Raw genomic sequence first — 18,349 nt, forward strand, 5'->3', positions numbered from 1 at the left:
TCCATAAATGAATGTACTTAAGCTAAAAGCTATGACAGTGATAGAAATCTGAAGTAATGGTCCCAAAACAAGCACCACTTAATGCTCTGCTGTGCCTTAAAGCCTGATTTGTGTGCATTTAAAAACACCCAGAGGATGACAGCAGGATGCAATGCGATGCTCTTATCTTTGGCATTACAATGAAATTAAAGTAACATTTCACCGAGAGTCTTCTATGAAATCCAAGCCCTAATTCCTTTATGGAATTGAATTGCAAGCAGACAATGCGCGGAATAAACAATTACTCAAACAAAATTAAGTTGTCTTTCCATAACCTGGTATGATAATGTCAGCTGCTCAAAACATACCAGCTTTTTTTTATAGTTTATGGCCTGTCGGTCATCAATGTTTGTTCTAACGCTAATTAGATTAAAAATAAATGATTACATTATACAACTAAAACACATTTAAGTATCCTGCTTAGTTTTTATCCACGTTGATCCTATGTACTAAACAGTGCGCTTACATTTTTTTAAATTCAGTTATGGGAATCAGAGACCTTTACAATTTAATAAAGTGCTTCAAGCTAATCCTGTTTTCATGCAAAAATAAAGCAACGTGTGATCATAGCATCTAATAACACTTGTGGGTCTTTTAGGATAACTTTTCATAATGTAAGTGGAGCGGCAGATCGGGTGAGTATGGAATGATGTTGGCCAGTGGCCCATTTAGGCATTTGCCTGGCAGTAACATAACGTAACAGATAGGAATTGGGATCGGTTTCTCCTGTAGTGTGCGTTAGTGTTCCACCATACCCATTTTTTTGTTCTAGGAATTCAAAATGTTTGTATTGTATTAATGTATCACAATGTAATATGGACCAGTAAGGCTTATATAAACATCAGAAAAGATGTGTATAAATTAAATGTTGTTAGTAAAATTCATTATTCTTAATAATGGGGTATAAACAGCTATTAGAGGTCACGTTGACACATAAAATGTAATGATACAGATCTACCCCTATCCAGGGGCGTAACTAGACCCCTCAGGGCCCGGGTGCGAGAATCTGTTAAGGGCCCCCCACCCCCCCAAAAAAACATGATTTTTACCCAACAATTTTTTTTCAACAAATTCAATTTACATATTGAATCATTTCTGTAAAAAAAATCAAAGAAAAAGGGGCGCATGTTCAAAGGGCATAATCAAAGAAAAAGGGGCGCATGTACATAGGGCCCTTTTTGTACATGCGCCCCTTTTTCTTTGAATACATAAATAATCTTTCCACCAAAACAGCCTGACTGTGGCATTTTTGCCACCAAAACAGCCCGCCTGTGGCATCTTTGCCACCAAAACACCCCGCCTGTGGCATCTTTGGCCCCATAACAGCCCGCCTGTGGCATCTTTGGCCCCATAACAGCCCTCCTGTGGCATCTTTGCCACCAAAACAGCCCGTCTGTGGCATCTTTGCCACCAAAACAGCCCGCCTGTGGCATCTTCGGCCCCATACCAGCCCGCCTGTGGCATCTTTGGCCCCATAACAGCCCGCCTGTGGCATTTTTGGCCCCATAACAGCCCGCCTGTGGCATCTTTGGCCCCATAACAGTCCGCCTGTGGCATCTTTGCCACCATAACAGCCCTCCTGTGGCATCTTTGGCCCCATAACAGCCCGCCTGTGGGATCTTTGGCCCCATAACAGCCCGCCTGTGGCATCTTTGCCACCATAACAGCCCTCCTGTGGCATTTTTGGCCCCAAAACAGCCCTCCTGTGGCATCTTTCCACCAAAACAGCCTGACTGTGGTATCTTTGCCCCCCCCTTACACATCCATGCTATCTCTCACACACACACACATATATATTAATTCACAAATATTTACTCACTAATTCACAGATAATCCATTCAATCATTCAGATATTCATACATTGATACTCATTAATTCCCTCATTCAGATACTCATTTACATATACTCATTCACAAACATTCATTCACTCACTCCTTCACAGATATTCATTAATTCTCTCACTCAATCTCAAATACTCCTTCATGCAGCCTCCCCTTACCTGAACAACCGAAGATGTAAAAAGTATGTGCCGCTCGGCGCTCGCAGACCAACTTGTTCAGTGCATAGGGGGAAGCAGATGCGCAGCAGGGTCATGTGACGTACGTCACGTACGTCACGTGACTGTTGGATTCCTGCGTCCCCCGGCATCCTCGTCTGCCAGTAAGTAGCGGCCCCCCGCGGAATTAATCGTGGGGGTTGCCCGGGCCCCCTAGAGTGGCGGGCCCGGTAGCAGCTGCTGCAGGGTTAAGGGGCAAGTGCCCCTTTTGCCCTGAGTTATAGACGGCCGTAGAGGCCGCATAGGCCCAGTCAGTCCGGTCCTGACTGGGCCTATGCGGCCTCTACGGCCGTCTATAACTCATAGACCTTGGGGCCCCTTGCCGCCGGGGCCCGATTTCGGGCGGCCCCTTGGCTTGGGCCCCCCTGCCACCGGGGCCCGGTCGCAGTCGCGACCCCTGCGACCCCGGTAGTTCCGCCACTGCCCCTATCCATGCCTTAAACCATTCCCCTTTAAACAAGAGTGTCCTTCTTTCATACACTTATTTCAGTGATCCAAAGCAGGGCACCTTTATTGGTGGTGGAGATAGAGGGGGCAGGGATGTGGTTAGAGGCAGAAAGCGGCATGGTTTATAAAAGTTTCTTTTTGAGTTTTTTCTCTTGCCATTCATGATTGGGAAATACCAATAACAAAAGTTATGGTGGGTATAGGTGATGGAAAACCCGTCCACTTAAAATTAAGGGGATAGTAGAAGCATTATTAAACTCTCATCTACAGACACCAGAAGGCTTGTTGTTCCCCCAGAAATCTCATGGTGCTGCCACAACCACATGAGATTCTGGGTAGGTGAATGCAAATAAGGTCAACAATGATCACCTTCTGTATCCAGTTTATACATGGAACCCTTGAAAGTAATTGCCTGCTGTACAAGACTGCCTTTAGACAAAACTCGGGTAAGAGGTGCAGTAGCCAGACCACCACTCATGGGCAAGTGATATAGAGGCAAAAGGGGATCATTGTTGACCTTATTTGCATGTGCCTACCCAGAATCCCTTGTTGTTGTGGCAGCACCATGAGATTTCTGAGGGAAAAACACCCCTTCTGGCTTGTCTGCTGTCTGTAGATTAGTGTTTAATAATGCTTATACTACCCCATTCATGATTGGGGCATTGTTAACCAGGGCCTGTCATCAACCAAATAGTACCCCAGCAAGAAACCTCCTGTCGGCTCCGCAAGTTTTGGCGTTGTTTTACATTCAGAGCACCAAACGAGGCATAGACAACTCCTTTACATGTCCCCACAGGTGTTGCATAGGTTCAGTGGTACTGCTATCAGGTGCCAAGCTTACTTCTACTCCTTGGGGACAATTTCCAAAGGAGGGAAGCCAGCAACCCCCACCTCTGGTTCAGCCGTGTGGTAAACTTTATTATGCCTTTACATTTCATAATAATAATTTAAAATATGTATAACAGAGCAGCTTATCTTGCTTTCATTTTCAAATTGAAACAGCTTTGTTATTTTATATATGGCTATGTCAGGGAAAGCTACCGATCTGTCTACCCATCTTCTTCAATAAATTCCATATATATAAAAATTGGTCTTATCACTATAGCCACCAACAAAATGGTCCTGACAAAACCAAGACCTTTTCATGGGCAGCTGTAGCGATGACACCACTTTTTAAACTTTGTACAATAACATTTGTATACATAAATGCTGCTGACCTTCCTGAGCAATGCAAATGAAAAAAAAAATACTATAATCTTACTTCCCATATATATATATACCGTAATTTTATGTAAATTCTCTAAAGTGTGCAGCCCTATTGGAGTACATTTTTAGGAATGATATGCCAAGGATTTAAGATGTTACTAGAAGTTAATTTTTCATTATTTTGTTTCTTTTCCAATTCAGACTGGAATGGCTCTAACATATGATCCTGCAGCAGCAATGCAGAATGGGTGAGCAAAACAATGTATAACCATTATGATAATTCTACGTTAAAGGACTTTTCGCAGACATAACATGTACATATTATAGATATTAAAGATGATCCCTTCACAAAAGGACCCTTGTACCAGAATTACTCTGTATAACTATGGCCATTTGTAGCTAAAACTCATGTTTTGCACAGTTCTGTAAGTGACTAGATCTGGTTTCTTTAAGAAGAAGCTTTACAGTATATAACTTTATACATATAACAGTATATTTGTTATTTTTGAGCAATTAAGTATTTATATTCTATAGTATAGACCCCCCCCCAAAGCAGCTACCTTCAATTCCATGTTTTTTTAGGTTCCCATGTTATGGAATTATAACGGTACCTATAGGAGGGAGTGCTAGTGACCTAGTTTGCCCCAGGCAATAGAAACCATTGGCTGTCTCTATAAATATTAATATGACACCTGCATAAGAATAACATTTTAAGAATGAAAACCTGATTTTATTTTAGTTCAGGATTTTACTTTAAGTATTTGTTTTACATGCATTAACATCAACAAAGTGTATTCAGGGTAATCATCTGAATAAATGTTTGAAAAATAAGTGCCGGGTGTTGAATGGCCATCAAAAAAAAATGACTAAAAAAAAAATATAATTCAATAAAATACGAAAGTAGAGATAGAAAAGTACACAATAAAGACAATTGTGTCTAATTGTACTAAAATCAGTATTTTTTAGACACCAGTCACGGGTACAGATTATGTCTGCACAATGAGCAATCACTCCATTATTATACAAGTTCCCACCAAAATGTATCATAGTAAGACATGTCAACAGAAGCAAATGCTACTTCATTAACTTTATCAGTATTCTAGACAAAGACAGTTCGACATTATTTCTGCAAGATAAAGCCCCACTGTTTCTCGTGGAGGAGATAATTCAACTCCTCAGACACCTATTTATCTAGAATACTCCCGGAAGGGCTGCTACCTTCCTAAATCCTAATGTTTATCTTTTAGTTAACATAAACTACTCATCTGGAATTAGACTTAATTGTGATGCTGTCAGATTCTTTACAGTGCTAATATTTACAGATTTCTATTTACCTACTCCTAGACAATTATGTATGTACGTATGCTTATCACTGAGTATACAGTATATCGACTATAGTGATAATATTGGCACACCATATTGATGATGAGTATCCTTTCAAGTTGCATATGCGGTAATAAAAAAGTAATAAAAGCATAAGAACAATGCTGATACAAAATATTCTTTTAATTACATCAATGGAACAAAAAAACAAATATTCTATTTTATGGTGGGTATATTTAATTGCATTGTGTTCTTGTGTTTCAGATTTTATTCTTCCCCGTACAATATTGCAACAAACCGTATGATTCCACAGACATCCATTACTCCATTTATTGCTGCTTCCCCAGTCTCTACTTATCAGGTAAGTTTAATATTCATTGACAAAAAGGACTATTTAACAATATAGCTTTTATTACATTCTATCAAGAAGAGTATTACGTGTATAGAATTATCTTTATCTTCACACACACACACACATTGACTCTAACACTATGCTGTACTGTACACACACTGGCTTTAGCACTATACATATACACACATTGGTTCTGACACTTTAGATCACCTGGTTAATGGGGTCCTGGGGGCCTAAGCAGACCCCTGTCCCAAGAAACTTAAATTTGTACGGGGGGCGAATAGGGTAGAGAGTGGACGTTACCAAAGGCTGTTCCCGCAACCGGGGCATCTGACACATCTTAGAGAGTTCCCAAATATGTTAATATGTTCTTCTTTAGGTTGCTCCTAATCTATTTATCTATAGTAATAATTAGTAAAATAATTAAAAATATAGTTTTCTAAATATCTGAACTTAATAATACCCAAATATTGAAATATATTTCATATCATTTATAAAACTAATGTAATATGTCTATGAAAAAAAATGTTTTCCAATAGCTCAATTGGACAGAATATTTGATTAAAAAGACAAGCTGTTCAATAATATGTGGCCATAGAATGTGGCATGCCTAATGGATAAACATAAAAGCAATGCAATGTGACATAGGATAAATATTCTCAGATACATAGAAAGATAAAGGCCCATGTGCAAAGCTGAACTTTCTCCCCTTGTAGTACGGCCTCGACATATAAATAGCATCACTAGTTAGAAATGAACGCTTCTTATGGAAGATCTGTCACTTTTCCCAAATCCTACATCTTGCAGTTAAATACATGAAATAGTATGTCATTTTTAATGATAAAATAAATATATACCATTAGGAAAAGTAACTTAACTCCTTTTTCTAAGGATTTACTTGATTATTTCTCCCCACTTGCATCTTCATAATTTTTAAGTTGATGGTGGTTGTTGTTCGCTCAGGCAAGGGTTTTCTCTGCTTCCCGCCTACCTCTTGTGATCTTTTTTTTCCTTCTGTTCCCATATTTCCTCACTCGTTGGCCATTTCTTTTGTCCTTTCCCTTTTTTGCACCTCACTTGCTGACATATTTTCCTCCCCGTTAATCCGACCCTGTAAACAACTCTAAAGCAATTAGCCAGGTAGTTTTAATGATTTTCTTTTAGTTAGGCTGAAAACAGTTCCCCTTTAAGGCTGCATTGCATTATTAATTACAATTATTATTTTGTTAAGTGCTTTTTTAAAAAAAAAATATAGAATATGTACTGAATATCTATATTCACTTTATGGAAATGCTAAACATAAAAACATTAACCACTGGTTTCATCTTTAAATTATAATGTGGTGCCTATACCCAATATATTCTGGATATCACTGATTTTTTTCAAATTCTACCCTGTACTATAGTACAATGTAGTAATTATAGCAGCAAGTAAAAGTGTTACAATCAAGCTACTAAATGAAGGGTTGTAGCTAAAGAAAATAATGTACATTTTCTTTTTTTGTAATTTGATAATATTGCATTATTGCTTAGATTAGCTCCCTAAAGCTTCTGAATTTTAATTTTCACAATACACGTGTGTCAAACAGCTTTCCAGATTACTGTCGGATAGCAGTACAATAACATAATTATTAGGTGTAGCAACATTTACGCAGTAACCGTTTGATCCGATTTTAGTTGTGTATTATTAATTTAACATAACACTTAGTAATGGCTTTTTTCCAGATTCTGCTGTCAAAACATTAACCCTGTTCTAGCCTGAACTTCTCTAATAATGAATCATTATTGTGCAGGTCCAGAGTACATCATGGATGCCTCACCCACCATATGTTATGCAACCCACGGTAGGTAGAAGACAATGACAGATACCTCTTAATTGCTATAACTTTGAGCTGTGGTGAGTAAAGGGTTCGTCCGGTAGAATTAAAACTTAATTACAAATATTGAGTGTCACAGAACTTTTTATAAAGCATTTCTTAGAAAGAAGTCCATCAGGATATCTGTCAAACATTGATGATGTTAGGACATACTTTTATGTCTCAAAGAATGTCAGTGGAACGTCCATATAGACAACCCAAAAAGGTTTCTATGCTCCGGTGCTCCCCAGGGAACCAGTCAGAGCCCGTCAGAGTGATGTGGCTTATCACAGTGATTACTTTCATTCACATGACAAAACCAATCATTGGCTTTGTCTCCATGCTGTGCTTTTCTCATATTCATTTTGTTTCGAAGCTGTAGTTAGAGCAGAATTATCTTCAAAGTTCTGTGTTTCTGTGATTCTCAGTGTTCTTTGTACAAGTAACCCCTTAATCATTTTAGACATGTAGTTGAGTAACAAACTACCTCCCAAACTTTGAATCTTAATGAAAGAAAAAAAGGCCTGAATATAAGATGAATCGTATTGGGAAAAATATCAAAACCTACTGTATTTGCCACTTACACTCTGCCACTCACTCATACTTAAGTAAAGGATGTGCAGGAGTGGGGGTAGTAAAGTGGATTTTTTTAAGGACAGATAGGGCTTTCTTTTGAAACCATGTTTTAGAGAATTACCATGTTTTAGAGAATTACCCTTTTGTGAAAATTAAAAAAATGTTTTAATCGCTTTTATAACTTTTTCCTGTTGCTTTATTATCAGGGATATAGTATATCTTCTTTCTCTCACTGACACAAATGTGTCAGTAAGAGAGAGGGAGGATTTTAACAACTCATTGTCTACAAATCAGAATTTCATGTAATTACAGTGATTGATTTTCACAGTGATCACTAGACTTGTGTATTTGGATTCGTACAAATGTAAATTTTGTAAAAAAATTGCCAATTTCGCTAATCTGTACCAATGTACGAAAACGAGAAGAGTCCCCCTCAAAGCAGAGAGCTCCAAATATTCGTTGGCATTTCATTGCCCTCTCTCACACACTAACTTTCTCTCACATGCTCAGACTCTCACTTTCATTCACTCTCTCTCACACTCTCATTCACTCACTCACTGTCAATGTGTCCTTCCCCGCCAACCTCCTCCGTGTGCCTGTCTCCTTTTCTGCAGCTCCACTTCTTCTCATGCCTCTTCTTGTTCTTTTGTCTTTCTTTCATTCGCTCCTCCCCAGTATCAGCTCCATTATCTGGGTACTTCCGCAAAAGGGTGGAGCCTCTGTGCACACCTCCAATTGGAGGAACGGGGGAGCGGATGCCCCTGTGGTTGGCGCCATGGCTCCTCCTTTTTGCCATAGTACTCCAAGAGGTCAGAATATTGCAGATGGATTTACGGAGAACAAAGAAGCATTTCTGCACCTCTCGTTCGCCACAAATTTGTCAAATAAAATTTTAAATGCACCTTTTTTTATACTTTTACTCATAAATTATATAGGTGAAGTTTTTTTAAGTACTTATAATTAAAAGACTATATGATTTGGTTCAGTGGATCCTGTTTAATGATTGTTCATTACATTTCATATTATCAATTAGCTGCTTCTCTGCATCACATTTTTAATCGCATCGCTTAATTTCTTTTTAGACATTTTTTATGTACAACCTAGTTAATTTGTTTTGATTATACAAGTGTGCATATAAAAAAATCAAGCTAATTAAAACCTTCACTGCTTGGTTTTATAACATTGATAAGAGATACATCCTATCTCCCCACCTTAGGAAGAAAAAGTTGTATAATTTGCCATAACTAATGTTCAGGAGCCTGGTTGTGATTTCCATTAATAATGTTCTCTTATTTGACTTTGAAATTAATTATGAGACTTGTGCACGATATGGTTATATTAATTGGGACCGCCTATGCTGCTAGGTAAGAGAGGGGTTTAGAAGATGTATTAACTAAACTACACATCAGTAGGTTTCTGCTTACTTCATGCATTTTTTCTTCTTTTCAAGCATAAATATTATACAGCATCAGCTCAAAACCAAAATATAAGGCTTGACATCCTTGATCTTTCCTAAAATTGTCTTTTATTGCTATGTACTTAAATATTAAACTCACTTTGATTCCTGTAACAAGTTCACATTTTTGGATCCTCTCACACATATTGAACACATCCATTAACAAATACATACTTCACCTTTACTATATCCAATTGATAGTTGCCAAGTCTTTCTAAATGAATAGAGCCCCTATGAAAATCCATTAGACTCCACAGTTTGCATCATTATTCCTTTTAGCTCTTGGGTGCCATATATTTATTTATTTTTTATTGTGTATTTGTATTCATAGTATAGGACAAACCTTGCATCACATTAGTTAGTAGCTCAAACAACTATGGGGATCTACTTGTTGGTTAACCCTGTCCTGGACTGTATCATGGTAAAAATGGCTTTGTGACAAGGCTATAGCAGAATTAACATGTCCACTTCATTAAAGTATCCTCCTTACATTTTACATTAAGGATAGAGGACTCCAACCACTTCAATGTAACGTATTTGACTTTATACCATATTGGCTCAATTATAGATCGCACACGACTTACCAATGTATCCCCAGGGGCAGCCGGTGGACGTCTGCGCGATGTGCGTAGACAATCTCTGCTGCTGCTCGCCACTTCTGCTGGGGCTTCTATGCTGGTACTCCGTCATAGAAGCCTCGGCGGAAGTGCCAGCAGCAGCGGAAGTTGTCTGCGCGCATTGCTTCTATGCGTCTATGCCATTCACCGACTACCAGAGAGGAGGGTACATGCCACCTGCAGCGCTGCAGGGGATCCTCATACCTGGCAGCCTGTGAACCTCTGCGCGATGTGCTCAGACAGCTTCTGCTGCTGCTGGCCGGAACTTCCGCTGGGGCTTCTATGGTGGAGCACCAGAAGGACATGTAACGCAGGCGCTCCGTCATAGAAGCTTCTGCGGAAGTGCCAGCAGGAGCGGGGTTTGTCTGCATTGCGCAGACTTCCACCAGATGCCAGTGAGGAGGATCCAGGTCCCCTGCAGCACTGCGGGGGGATCTGGATCCTAACATTGCGGGTAAGCTAAATGAAAAAGAAAAAAAAAAAACCTTATTATTATTACTTATTGTTTTATATAGCGCCACCAGATTCCGCAGCACTATACAAAGGGTAGACAGGACATAACAATTAGTATATAATATTACAAGATGACATACAGAAACAACATCTAATTCATAGATATATTTAGTTATATCTGTGGCATTAAGTGTATTGTAGAATGATTTAATAACAGTGAAGATTATGTATTGTCTGTATTTGTAAAGAAGCTCAGAAAACCTTAATTTTGCAGCCCAGAATATTTTTGATGCCAGTGGCTGATTTGGTATATTACTTTTCATTTTCAGTAGTGGGTGGCCTCAAATGTTCCATTTAAGTGAGCAACATTTTTTGCTTCTTTGCACTTTTTTTTTATTATTTAAAGCAAGTAAATGGCTGTGTCAAGCATCTTCCTGCTGCTCCATAGATGACTGCTATCTCCGTGGGTATGATTAATGGAGAAGGTAATGATATGCAAATCTTAAACAATATCACAGTGTGAGTAGATGCATTTTAATTAGCCCTAAAATTGCTGTAGCTCAGTAAATATTGAAATAAAGCAGGAGTAATTTCCAAAACTAATGTTGGGACATGAACGCCAGTATAAAGCAGTGAGTTAAAGGTTATTGTGTATTTATAAACATTCTCAAAGGAGTTACATGTATCTATATATTCTTTTTTATTTGGTTTATTAAAGTATATATCACCACCTTTTTAATGGGCAGAGTTGGCACATTGTCTCTCTAAAAGACAAATAAAGGGCATATTTACATAGGACAAAATGTATTTTAAGGGATAAAATTATCTGTGTAAACTACAGACGGGCGGCTAAGGCCAGTCCTTAATTTTAACAATGCCAAAAAATAGACGTTTACATCAAATAGTATTTTAAAATAAATAATATAACGTCATTAAACCAGACTTTAAAGTTCTATACATTAAATAAGTCTGGTGTTTGCAGCCATATGACCATTAGCAATAACCCTTAGTTGTATAACTTAGGGATGAGCCAATTTAAATGTATTTTCTCGGGATATGCGTGATTATTATGTTATTTCTTTCCTATTGTAACATGGCTGGTTGTTGTTGATTGGTTCGTCCAGCCTTTGTAATAATCATATGAGAATTAAGGAGAGAATTTAAGGATCAATAAAAGGAAAAAAAGAAGAAGAAAGAAAGGGTTACACTTATGAATTCTTTTTGTATTGAGATTGTGTAAACATAGTGCCGAGGGAAATCACACAGTTAAAGTTAGAGTTCTTAATGTTCCTCTCTACATAATTTCATTAGAGATGATCTAGATGCTGGGTACTGTGTCCTTGTCAACAGTTTTCTCTGCAAGTAGAACCCCTGCCTGTTAAACAAAGTGGAACATCTTTACTGTTGGTGCTGCTGAAGGTTAAGGAAACTTTTCTGTATCACTATCATTCATATTACCTGACAGCTTTTTGTGTACTAAAATCACCTTGTGCTTCTGAAAACAAGCATTATTTATAAAATAGTCAACTGATTAAATGTGTGATCTGATTCTGTAAGATCTATCTATCTATCTATCTATCTATCTATCTATCTATCTATCTATCTATCTATCTATCTATCGATCTATCGATCTATCTATATATCATCTATCTATATATCATCTATCTATCAACGTTCTTAGCCAGTGATCTCCATCACATCTCCATCACATCTGAAAAAGGGATCTCTGATGTCTTGAAAGTTTATGTGCCTATACATGTATGACTAAAAAGAGAGACAAACCACTTTGGACTGTCTTTTTTACACGATGAAGGAACCACTACTACCCTCTTCCTCTGGCCACATACGTATCTACAGTATCAGTGGAAAGACAAAAACACTGTTCTCCCTAGTGTCTTGTGGGAAGATCAGAAGGATCCTACCATTCTTTGGGAACCTCTCTTGTTAACTCTGATGCTCTGGTGGATCCATCATGTCATAACCTCTTTAAATAATTAGCATAGAGAGTGGTCCATTAGGGGACTCTCAACGTTTATATTAGAAAACTTTTATGCTGGTAAAATGCACACGACGAGAATAGCTGGCACTGTAAAGAACACGTAAAAGAAAGATTTATAAATTGTAAAATAGTTACCTATATCATGGTAATGATAAAATGTTCAGTTTCTCCCTGGTGTTAAATGATGTCACAATTATAGCAATACTTGAAAAGCAGCAATGCAATGGGCGGTCCCTAAACTTATTGAAAACAATGCATTTTGAGCCCGTACATGTACGGGCTTTGTCATTAAGGGGTTAAACGTTTTGTGGATAAGCAAAAGGCCAGAAATACCTTCTTGAGTATTAGAGTTAGCGAAAAACAATCTATATTAGTGAGCCTACACTAGTCTGCACCAATTAACCGCTGGTATTAAAATAGAATTAACTAGCCATTACTGTACAGTATCTTGAGCCTGTCTCTTGTTACATTCTCGTTGTATAAACAATGTAAAGTCTGATTGCTGATCATCTAAGCGTTTTACTCGATTTATTTTATTTACTTTGTATATGGGTTTTGCCTCTGTATGGACAATAATATTTTTTCTTAGCTGAAAATAATGGCAAATTATATTCGAATATGACAACATATAGACCAGTATAATGTGCTTTAAAGAACAGTCCCATCTAAACATTAAAAATGCTTATTACTTTTGATTTATAATGTGTTTTATGTTCTCAGTCTGTTTACTAAAGTACTTTACTTTATGCACATGCCTGCATGCTATCATTTGGAATATTCAGGGTCAGTAACTGACCATTTTAATGATAGGGCAGAATGTGCGCCTGGTAAAGACTAATATCTCATAGTGTAATATATCTTTGTAATATCTGTAGTGTGTATATATATATATATATATATATATATATATATATATATGAAAATGTTTTCTTTTTTTATGCTTGTAGGGTGCTGTTATAACGCCGACCATGGATCATACCATGTCTATGCAGCCAGCGAGTATGATGGGCCCCTTGACCCAACAAATGAATCATCTCTCTTTGGGTACCACCGGAACGGTAAGTTCGTTTTTTCTTGTAGTATCTTGCATTACAGGTGCTGTTCCACCAACTCTGCTGAGATGAGCATTTTTTTTGTAACATCATTCCTAGCACTATTGAATGTTCAAACAATTCCCAAAATAATTATTTAAGCAATTAAAAGGTTGTCTCATTTGTAATTTTTCCAAAAATACTTGCCATGTGACACAGAAGCAGGCACTATAGGTTGTTGCCCCATACTCTTCTTTTATATGTATGAATACACATCAAAGAGATCATTTTCAGGCATTAACTTGCTGGCTGACACTGGGCATTCACCAGTCGGAGTGCCGTCCCAATGGAGGACATTGCCATAATCAATGCAAAAGCTAGCTGCTAAAGGAAGCAACTGGATTTGTGGAATATCTCCATTCTCTCTTCCACAGGTTTTTTATAACACAAATTTACTGTATGAGTTGTTTAATGTAATATAACTATGGCAAATTATATTTTCAGTATATGACTGCTGCTGCGCCTATGCAAGGGACCTATATTCCTCAGTATACTCCTGTGCCTCCAACAGCTGTTCAAGTTGAAGTAAGCATTCAAAACATACATTTTCTGCTGTCTTAAATCACTACCCATGGAAGAGACCCTGTAATCTAGATTAAAATAATATTTATGCAATATGACCACAAATATGTTTGTAAAGAAGATTACATTGTAGTGATATAGCTTGAGTTTATGTAGCTTTTTCCCCTTCACATTTGTAGAGGCCCTTTACATCAATGTAGGCCTGAGCTCAATCTGTTTGAATGTTATCGTCTGTATATAAGGCTTCATTCTGGTGCCAGTGCCTTAGAAATTAATTAGAGCCATAAGACATCTTTATATTGCTTTTATTATGTTACAAGAACCTAAATCATCATTTAATTCATAGGGTGTTGTTGCTGACACCTCTCCTCAGGCAGTACAGTCTTCACCACAGGAAGCAAGCGGACAACAGCAACAACTAACTGTAGAGACGAACAATGAACATGCATCTGCGTACTCCTACCAACAGTCTAAGTAAGTTAACAGACGAGTTACACTCTGCCGCCATCAGGTTCTCTCCTATATTAGAAAAACATACAAAAAAGAGGGGAGCACAGCCTAAAAAGCATAAAGGGCATACACATTCAGATTCCCGGGTTGCTGCTAGAATAAGGACCGATAAGTACATAAAACAAACAAGAATTCAGCACATACCCAGTGATTACCATTCAAAAAACATAAATATTTGAGATTCTGTCACACTATACAGCCATATATTGCCATATATTGCTATTTTGAAGTACCCCACGTATGGTGAGTCCTCTCTAGTTTTCCATGGCTATATCAAGGACCTTAATCAGTGGGCCTTCTTTGCATTTTAACCCAAAAGAGGCAATTTAAAGCCTTCTCTAGGAAATTAATGAGGCACCTGTGTGCCAGGAACGGGTTCTCCACCTTATGGTTTGGTCAGAACCCGCAAATATGCACAACACAACAAAAAACATAGAAAAAGGGGGAGCACACAACCTAAAAAAGCAGAACTGTGCAAATCTATGAAACGATAAGAGATAACTTACTAAAAAGCCACCATCCTCTAAGGTATTCTTATTTAAGTATTCGTAAATTGTACTGTGTATTCTGTGCTTTCTTTCTGAATAAGTCACTGATTGATTGATATCTGTTTTACAGACAATAAACAGAACCGGAGAATGTTGGTCTAAAAACCTTGCCTTGAAAGGAGGAACTTCAGTCACCATGAAGTTGGCATCCACTTTGCACAGGCATTGAACAAAGCTCTTTTTTTCTTATTTTTGATTTTTACTTGGCTCAACAAAGTGTTTTTACGTGCTGTGCAAAAAAATATTCAGTTATGTAGTCCGATAATTTTATTTTTGCTACTTTTTTTAATTAAGTAAAACCCAGAGGAGACGTTACTGGGTAAACACACTTTCACCTGGATGAACATTTGAATTCCATGACATCTGGAGGTGTTGATAACAAAAACAGTAAAACTGATGTCAAGAGGGAACAAGAACAGACTAAAACCTAATTGTCTTCCTCTATAATTAAGCTACTCTTTTTCTCCCCATTTTTTTTCCACGTTTGTTTAATTTGAGCTTTTTTTTTCATAGGAATGATCATGTAGGGTTTTTTTCTTGAATCTTAATTGCCTTAATTTTAAGGACGTCAGTGGATCCCAGAACAAGTGATCAGCATCTTGATAGAACACATGGCATGAGACATGACATATTAATTGAATAAACCAGTCGACTGGTGTGGAAGTTTTTATATTGATTTCTGGGGCAAAAGAGTACAGTACATTGTGAAATTATGTTTTTTCTTTTGAGGAAAATGTTTGCTGATGAAAAGAAAATAACTACATCTGCAAGAATTCAAAACATTGTGGGACTTTTATGAACTTTACGTGTTAATTCAAATTGTTAGAGATGGCTGTGGCTTTTTATGATGGAGTTAACAAAATCAAAAAAAAGAAAAAAAATGGAATTTGACTGCATTGGAAAAATGCAGCTGTTTGTTGAATGCATTTTTTTTTGTTGTTTCTTTTTTTTATTTACCTAGCGTGAGCTCTAGTTAAGACTTTAGTGCTTTTTATCTGCAATCTTTTTTATGAGCTTTAAGGGATCTTTAGTCAGCTTTGCTTTGTCATATCGCAAAACGTTAGCCTAGTAGCATTACAAAAAAAAGTAGTTTATGGTCAAAAAAAGTGCAAAAAAAGCAATAGATAGCAGAAATTGTTGACAATTTCTATAGTCTTTCCTAGTTGTGATCAAATGCAGCCTATGGATGGCCTATTTTATACCAAAGATTAAGTGACACCCTAAACACTGAAAAGCAGTTCTGAAGATAGTGTTTTTGCTTATTTGTTTTAATCTTTATTTGACCTACATGGCCGGACCAATTTTTACTTTCTTCTATGTTTAAACTATCTTCCACTGGTATTCTATGTAGTTATGTTGTTTAGAAAGACGCATGATGGCTACTTGGTTGCAACCCTCACTGAACTACCTTCAGCGGATGGTTAATGAAATGAAATGGTTAATGTTTCCTAGCCTCCTATGGGATAGCTTGATATTTTCTATAGTTACTAGTCTTCCTTCTTTCAGAGCAGACCTCTCAATGGAGCATTTTTGTTATGTCTAGAAATAATGGCAGTATATTTTGTTTACATTTGAAATCTCTGCCAAACATGTTCAGTGTTACTACATAACAGACACATTGACAATCATTTTAATTGACATTTATTACCTGTCCAACAATAAATGGTTGAAGGAAGTGTAAAAGATAAGAAACTCGGTGAAAGATAAGTTGAGTATTGGTACAATATGAACACTAAAGAACTCATTGTAGCTCTTTTAAAACACCGTTTCAAGGATCATGAGTGTAGGAACCCAAGGAAGCATGCAGGACTATCATACTTGAGACACTGCATGTGAGTGTGTGCGAGAGGGACTACATTTATGTATATGTGTGTATTTGAGGAAGAGTGTATATATTTGTGTGAAAATGTGTAAGTTAGGGATTCCATTAGCATGTATGTAGAAGTGAATGTGTGCATGAAGAGAGAGTTTGTGTGCATGACACATTTCACCTTTCTTCTCGCCTTGTTACCCTTTGAATGTCACTCCTCATCACTTAAGCCTGTTTGAAACTCCACTGTTTTCATATTTATGCTATTTTGTTGCATCCCACTTCTGCATTTCCTTCATATACCTATTTTAAAGAACTTTCTTGGATTCTAGTTGAGGAACTGCTAGCCTGTGCTCTCTACACTGGTATAGATCTGCACAGGTTGCTCCCGTTTGGACTCTGTGTGGCAATGGGCTCCTCATGAGTTACATAGCAGTGTAGTAGATATGGAGGAAGAATCATTCCACAAGGCCACTCAGCATCTCCCTTTGGTGAAGATTTGTTTCAGGGAACCTGTCCACTCTAATATCCTCTGTTCCTACATATATGCCAAGGGTGGCCATAGGTAATCTTCGGTAGTTGGACTACCACTCACGATGTTCTCATGATGACTAGACAACAATGGGCTATCCATCATCAAATTAGCTGTAGGTCCACAACAGCAACGAGCTGTGTTTTGGGGGAGAGGAGATCTGTGTAAGATCATGCATTAATGCTGATTTCACATTTTTGACCAACGTTTGATTTTTTGTTTAAAAAAAAAGATTGGATGTTTTATGAATACATAATCATGATCCCTTTTTCTCTTCATCACACACAAACATAAATCAGCTCATCGGTAAAATTCATTAAACCATTTCCTTGTTTTTACATTTCATATGTCATTTTTTTTTACTAGTTTTTTTTTACTTTTTTTTGTAGTTTTCCATTGCCATTTTGACAATGTGCCTATGTTTTAGAATACAGTGCAGGCAGCTCTTTTCTTTATATCATAAAAATGCAGTATACATGCTAGTCAGAAATATGTTTAATATAAAGTGGACACAGTTTTATATTTTATTTTTTATTTCAGACTTTAAATCGCCTCAGTGTGTTACTCAAACTTATGTTATGAGGTAGCTACCATGTGGCAGATGATGAATCAAAAGAGGGTTTTTGTTATAATTCAGATAACTGCTGCTATTGTCATCTGTGCAAACATCTACCCATTTTAAGCTGCTAATAGTAAAAAAAAAATCTCTATGTAAAACTATTCTCTCATGCCTGGGGCATACAGTTTTTTTTAAGACTGTGTTGTGTATTACGAAATGAAAACATACTGTAAATGTTTGCATTGTTGAAGTTTAAAGGATTAGTCCGTATCTTTATACGTCTACATAAAAGTAGACAATTATTTTTTATTCTTTTACCTTTTGTGATGAGTGTGTGGGGGGGGCGGTAGGATTTGATGCAGTAGTTATAGCATAGCTGTCTTTTTTACATAGTTTAT

At 37.3% G+C, this 18,349-nt stretch overlaps 1 protein-coding gene across 1 annotated transcript in view; it reads left to right on the forward strand.

Moving 5' to 3' along the window:
• Positions 1-16,742, forward strand: part of RBMS3 (RNA binding motif single stranded interacting protein 3) — a 233,661-nt gene extending 216,919 nt beyond the window's left edge. The window contains exons 8-14 of the mRNA XM_053467792.1: positions 3,950-3,996; positions 5,336-5,432; positions 7,216-7,266; positions 13,327-13,437; positions 13,915-13,995; positions 14,339-14,466; positions 15,121-16,742. Of these exons, the coding sequence (XP_053323767.1) occupies positions 3,950-3,996; positions 5,336-5,432; positions 7,216-7,266; positions 13,327-13,437; positions 13,915-13,995; positions 14,339-14,466; positions 15,121-15,127 (522 nt within the window). The 3' untranslated portion in view covers positions 15,128-16,742. The remainder of the gene's footprint in view (positions 1-3,949; positions 3,997-5,335; positions 5,433-7,215; positions 7,267-13,326; positions 13,438-13,914; positions 13,996-14,338; positions 14,467-15,120) is intronic.
• Positions 16,743-18,349: the final 1,607 nt, after the last annotated feature.

The sequence above is a fragment of the Spea bombifrons genome, chromosome 5 (assembly GCF_027358695.1).
Source record: "Spea bombifrons isolate aSpeBom1 chromosome 5, aSpeBom1.2.pri, whole genome shotgun sequence".
Taxonomy (NCBI): Eukaryota; Metazoa; Chordata; class Amphibia; order Anura; family Pelobatidae; genus Spea; species Spea bombifrons.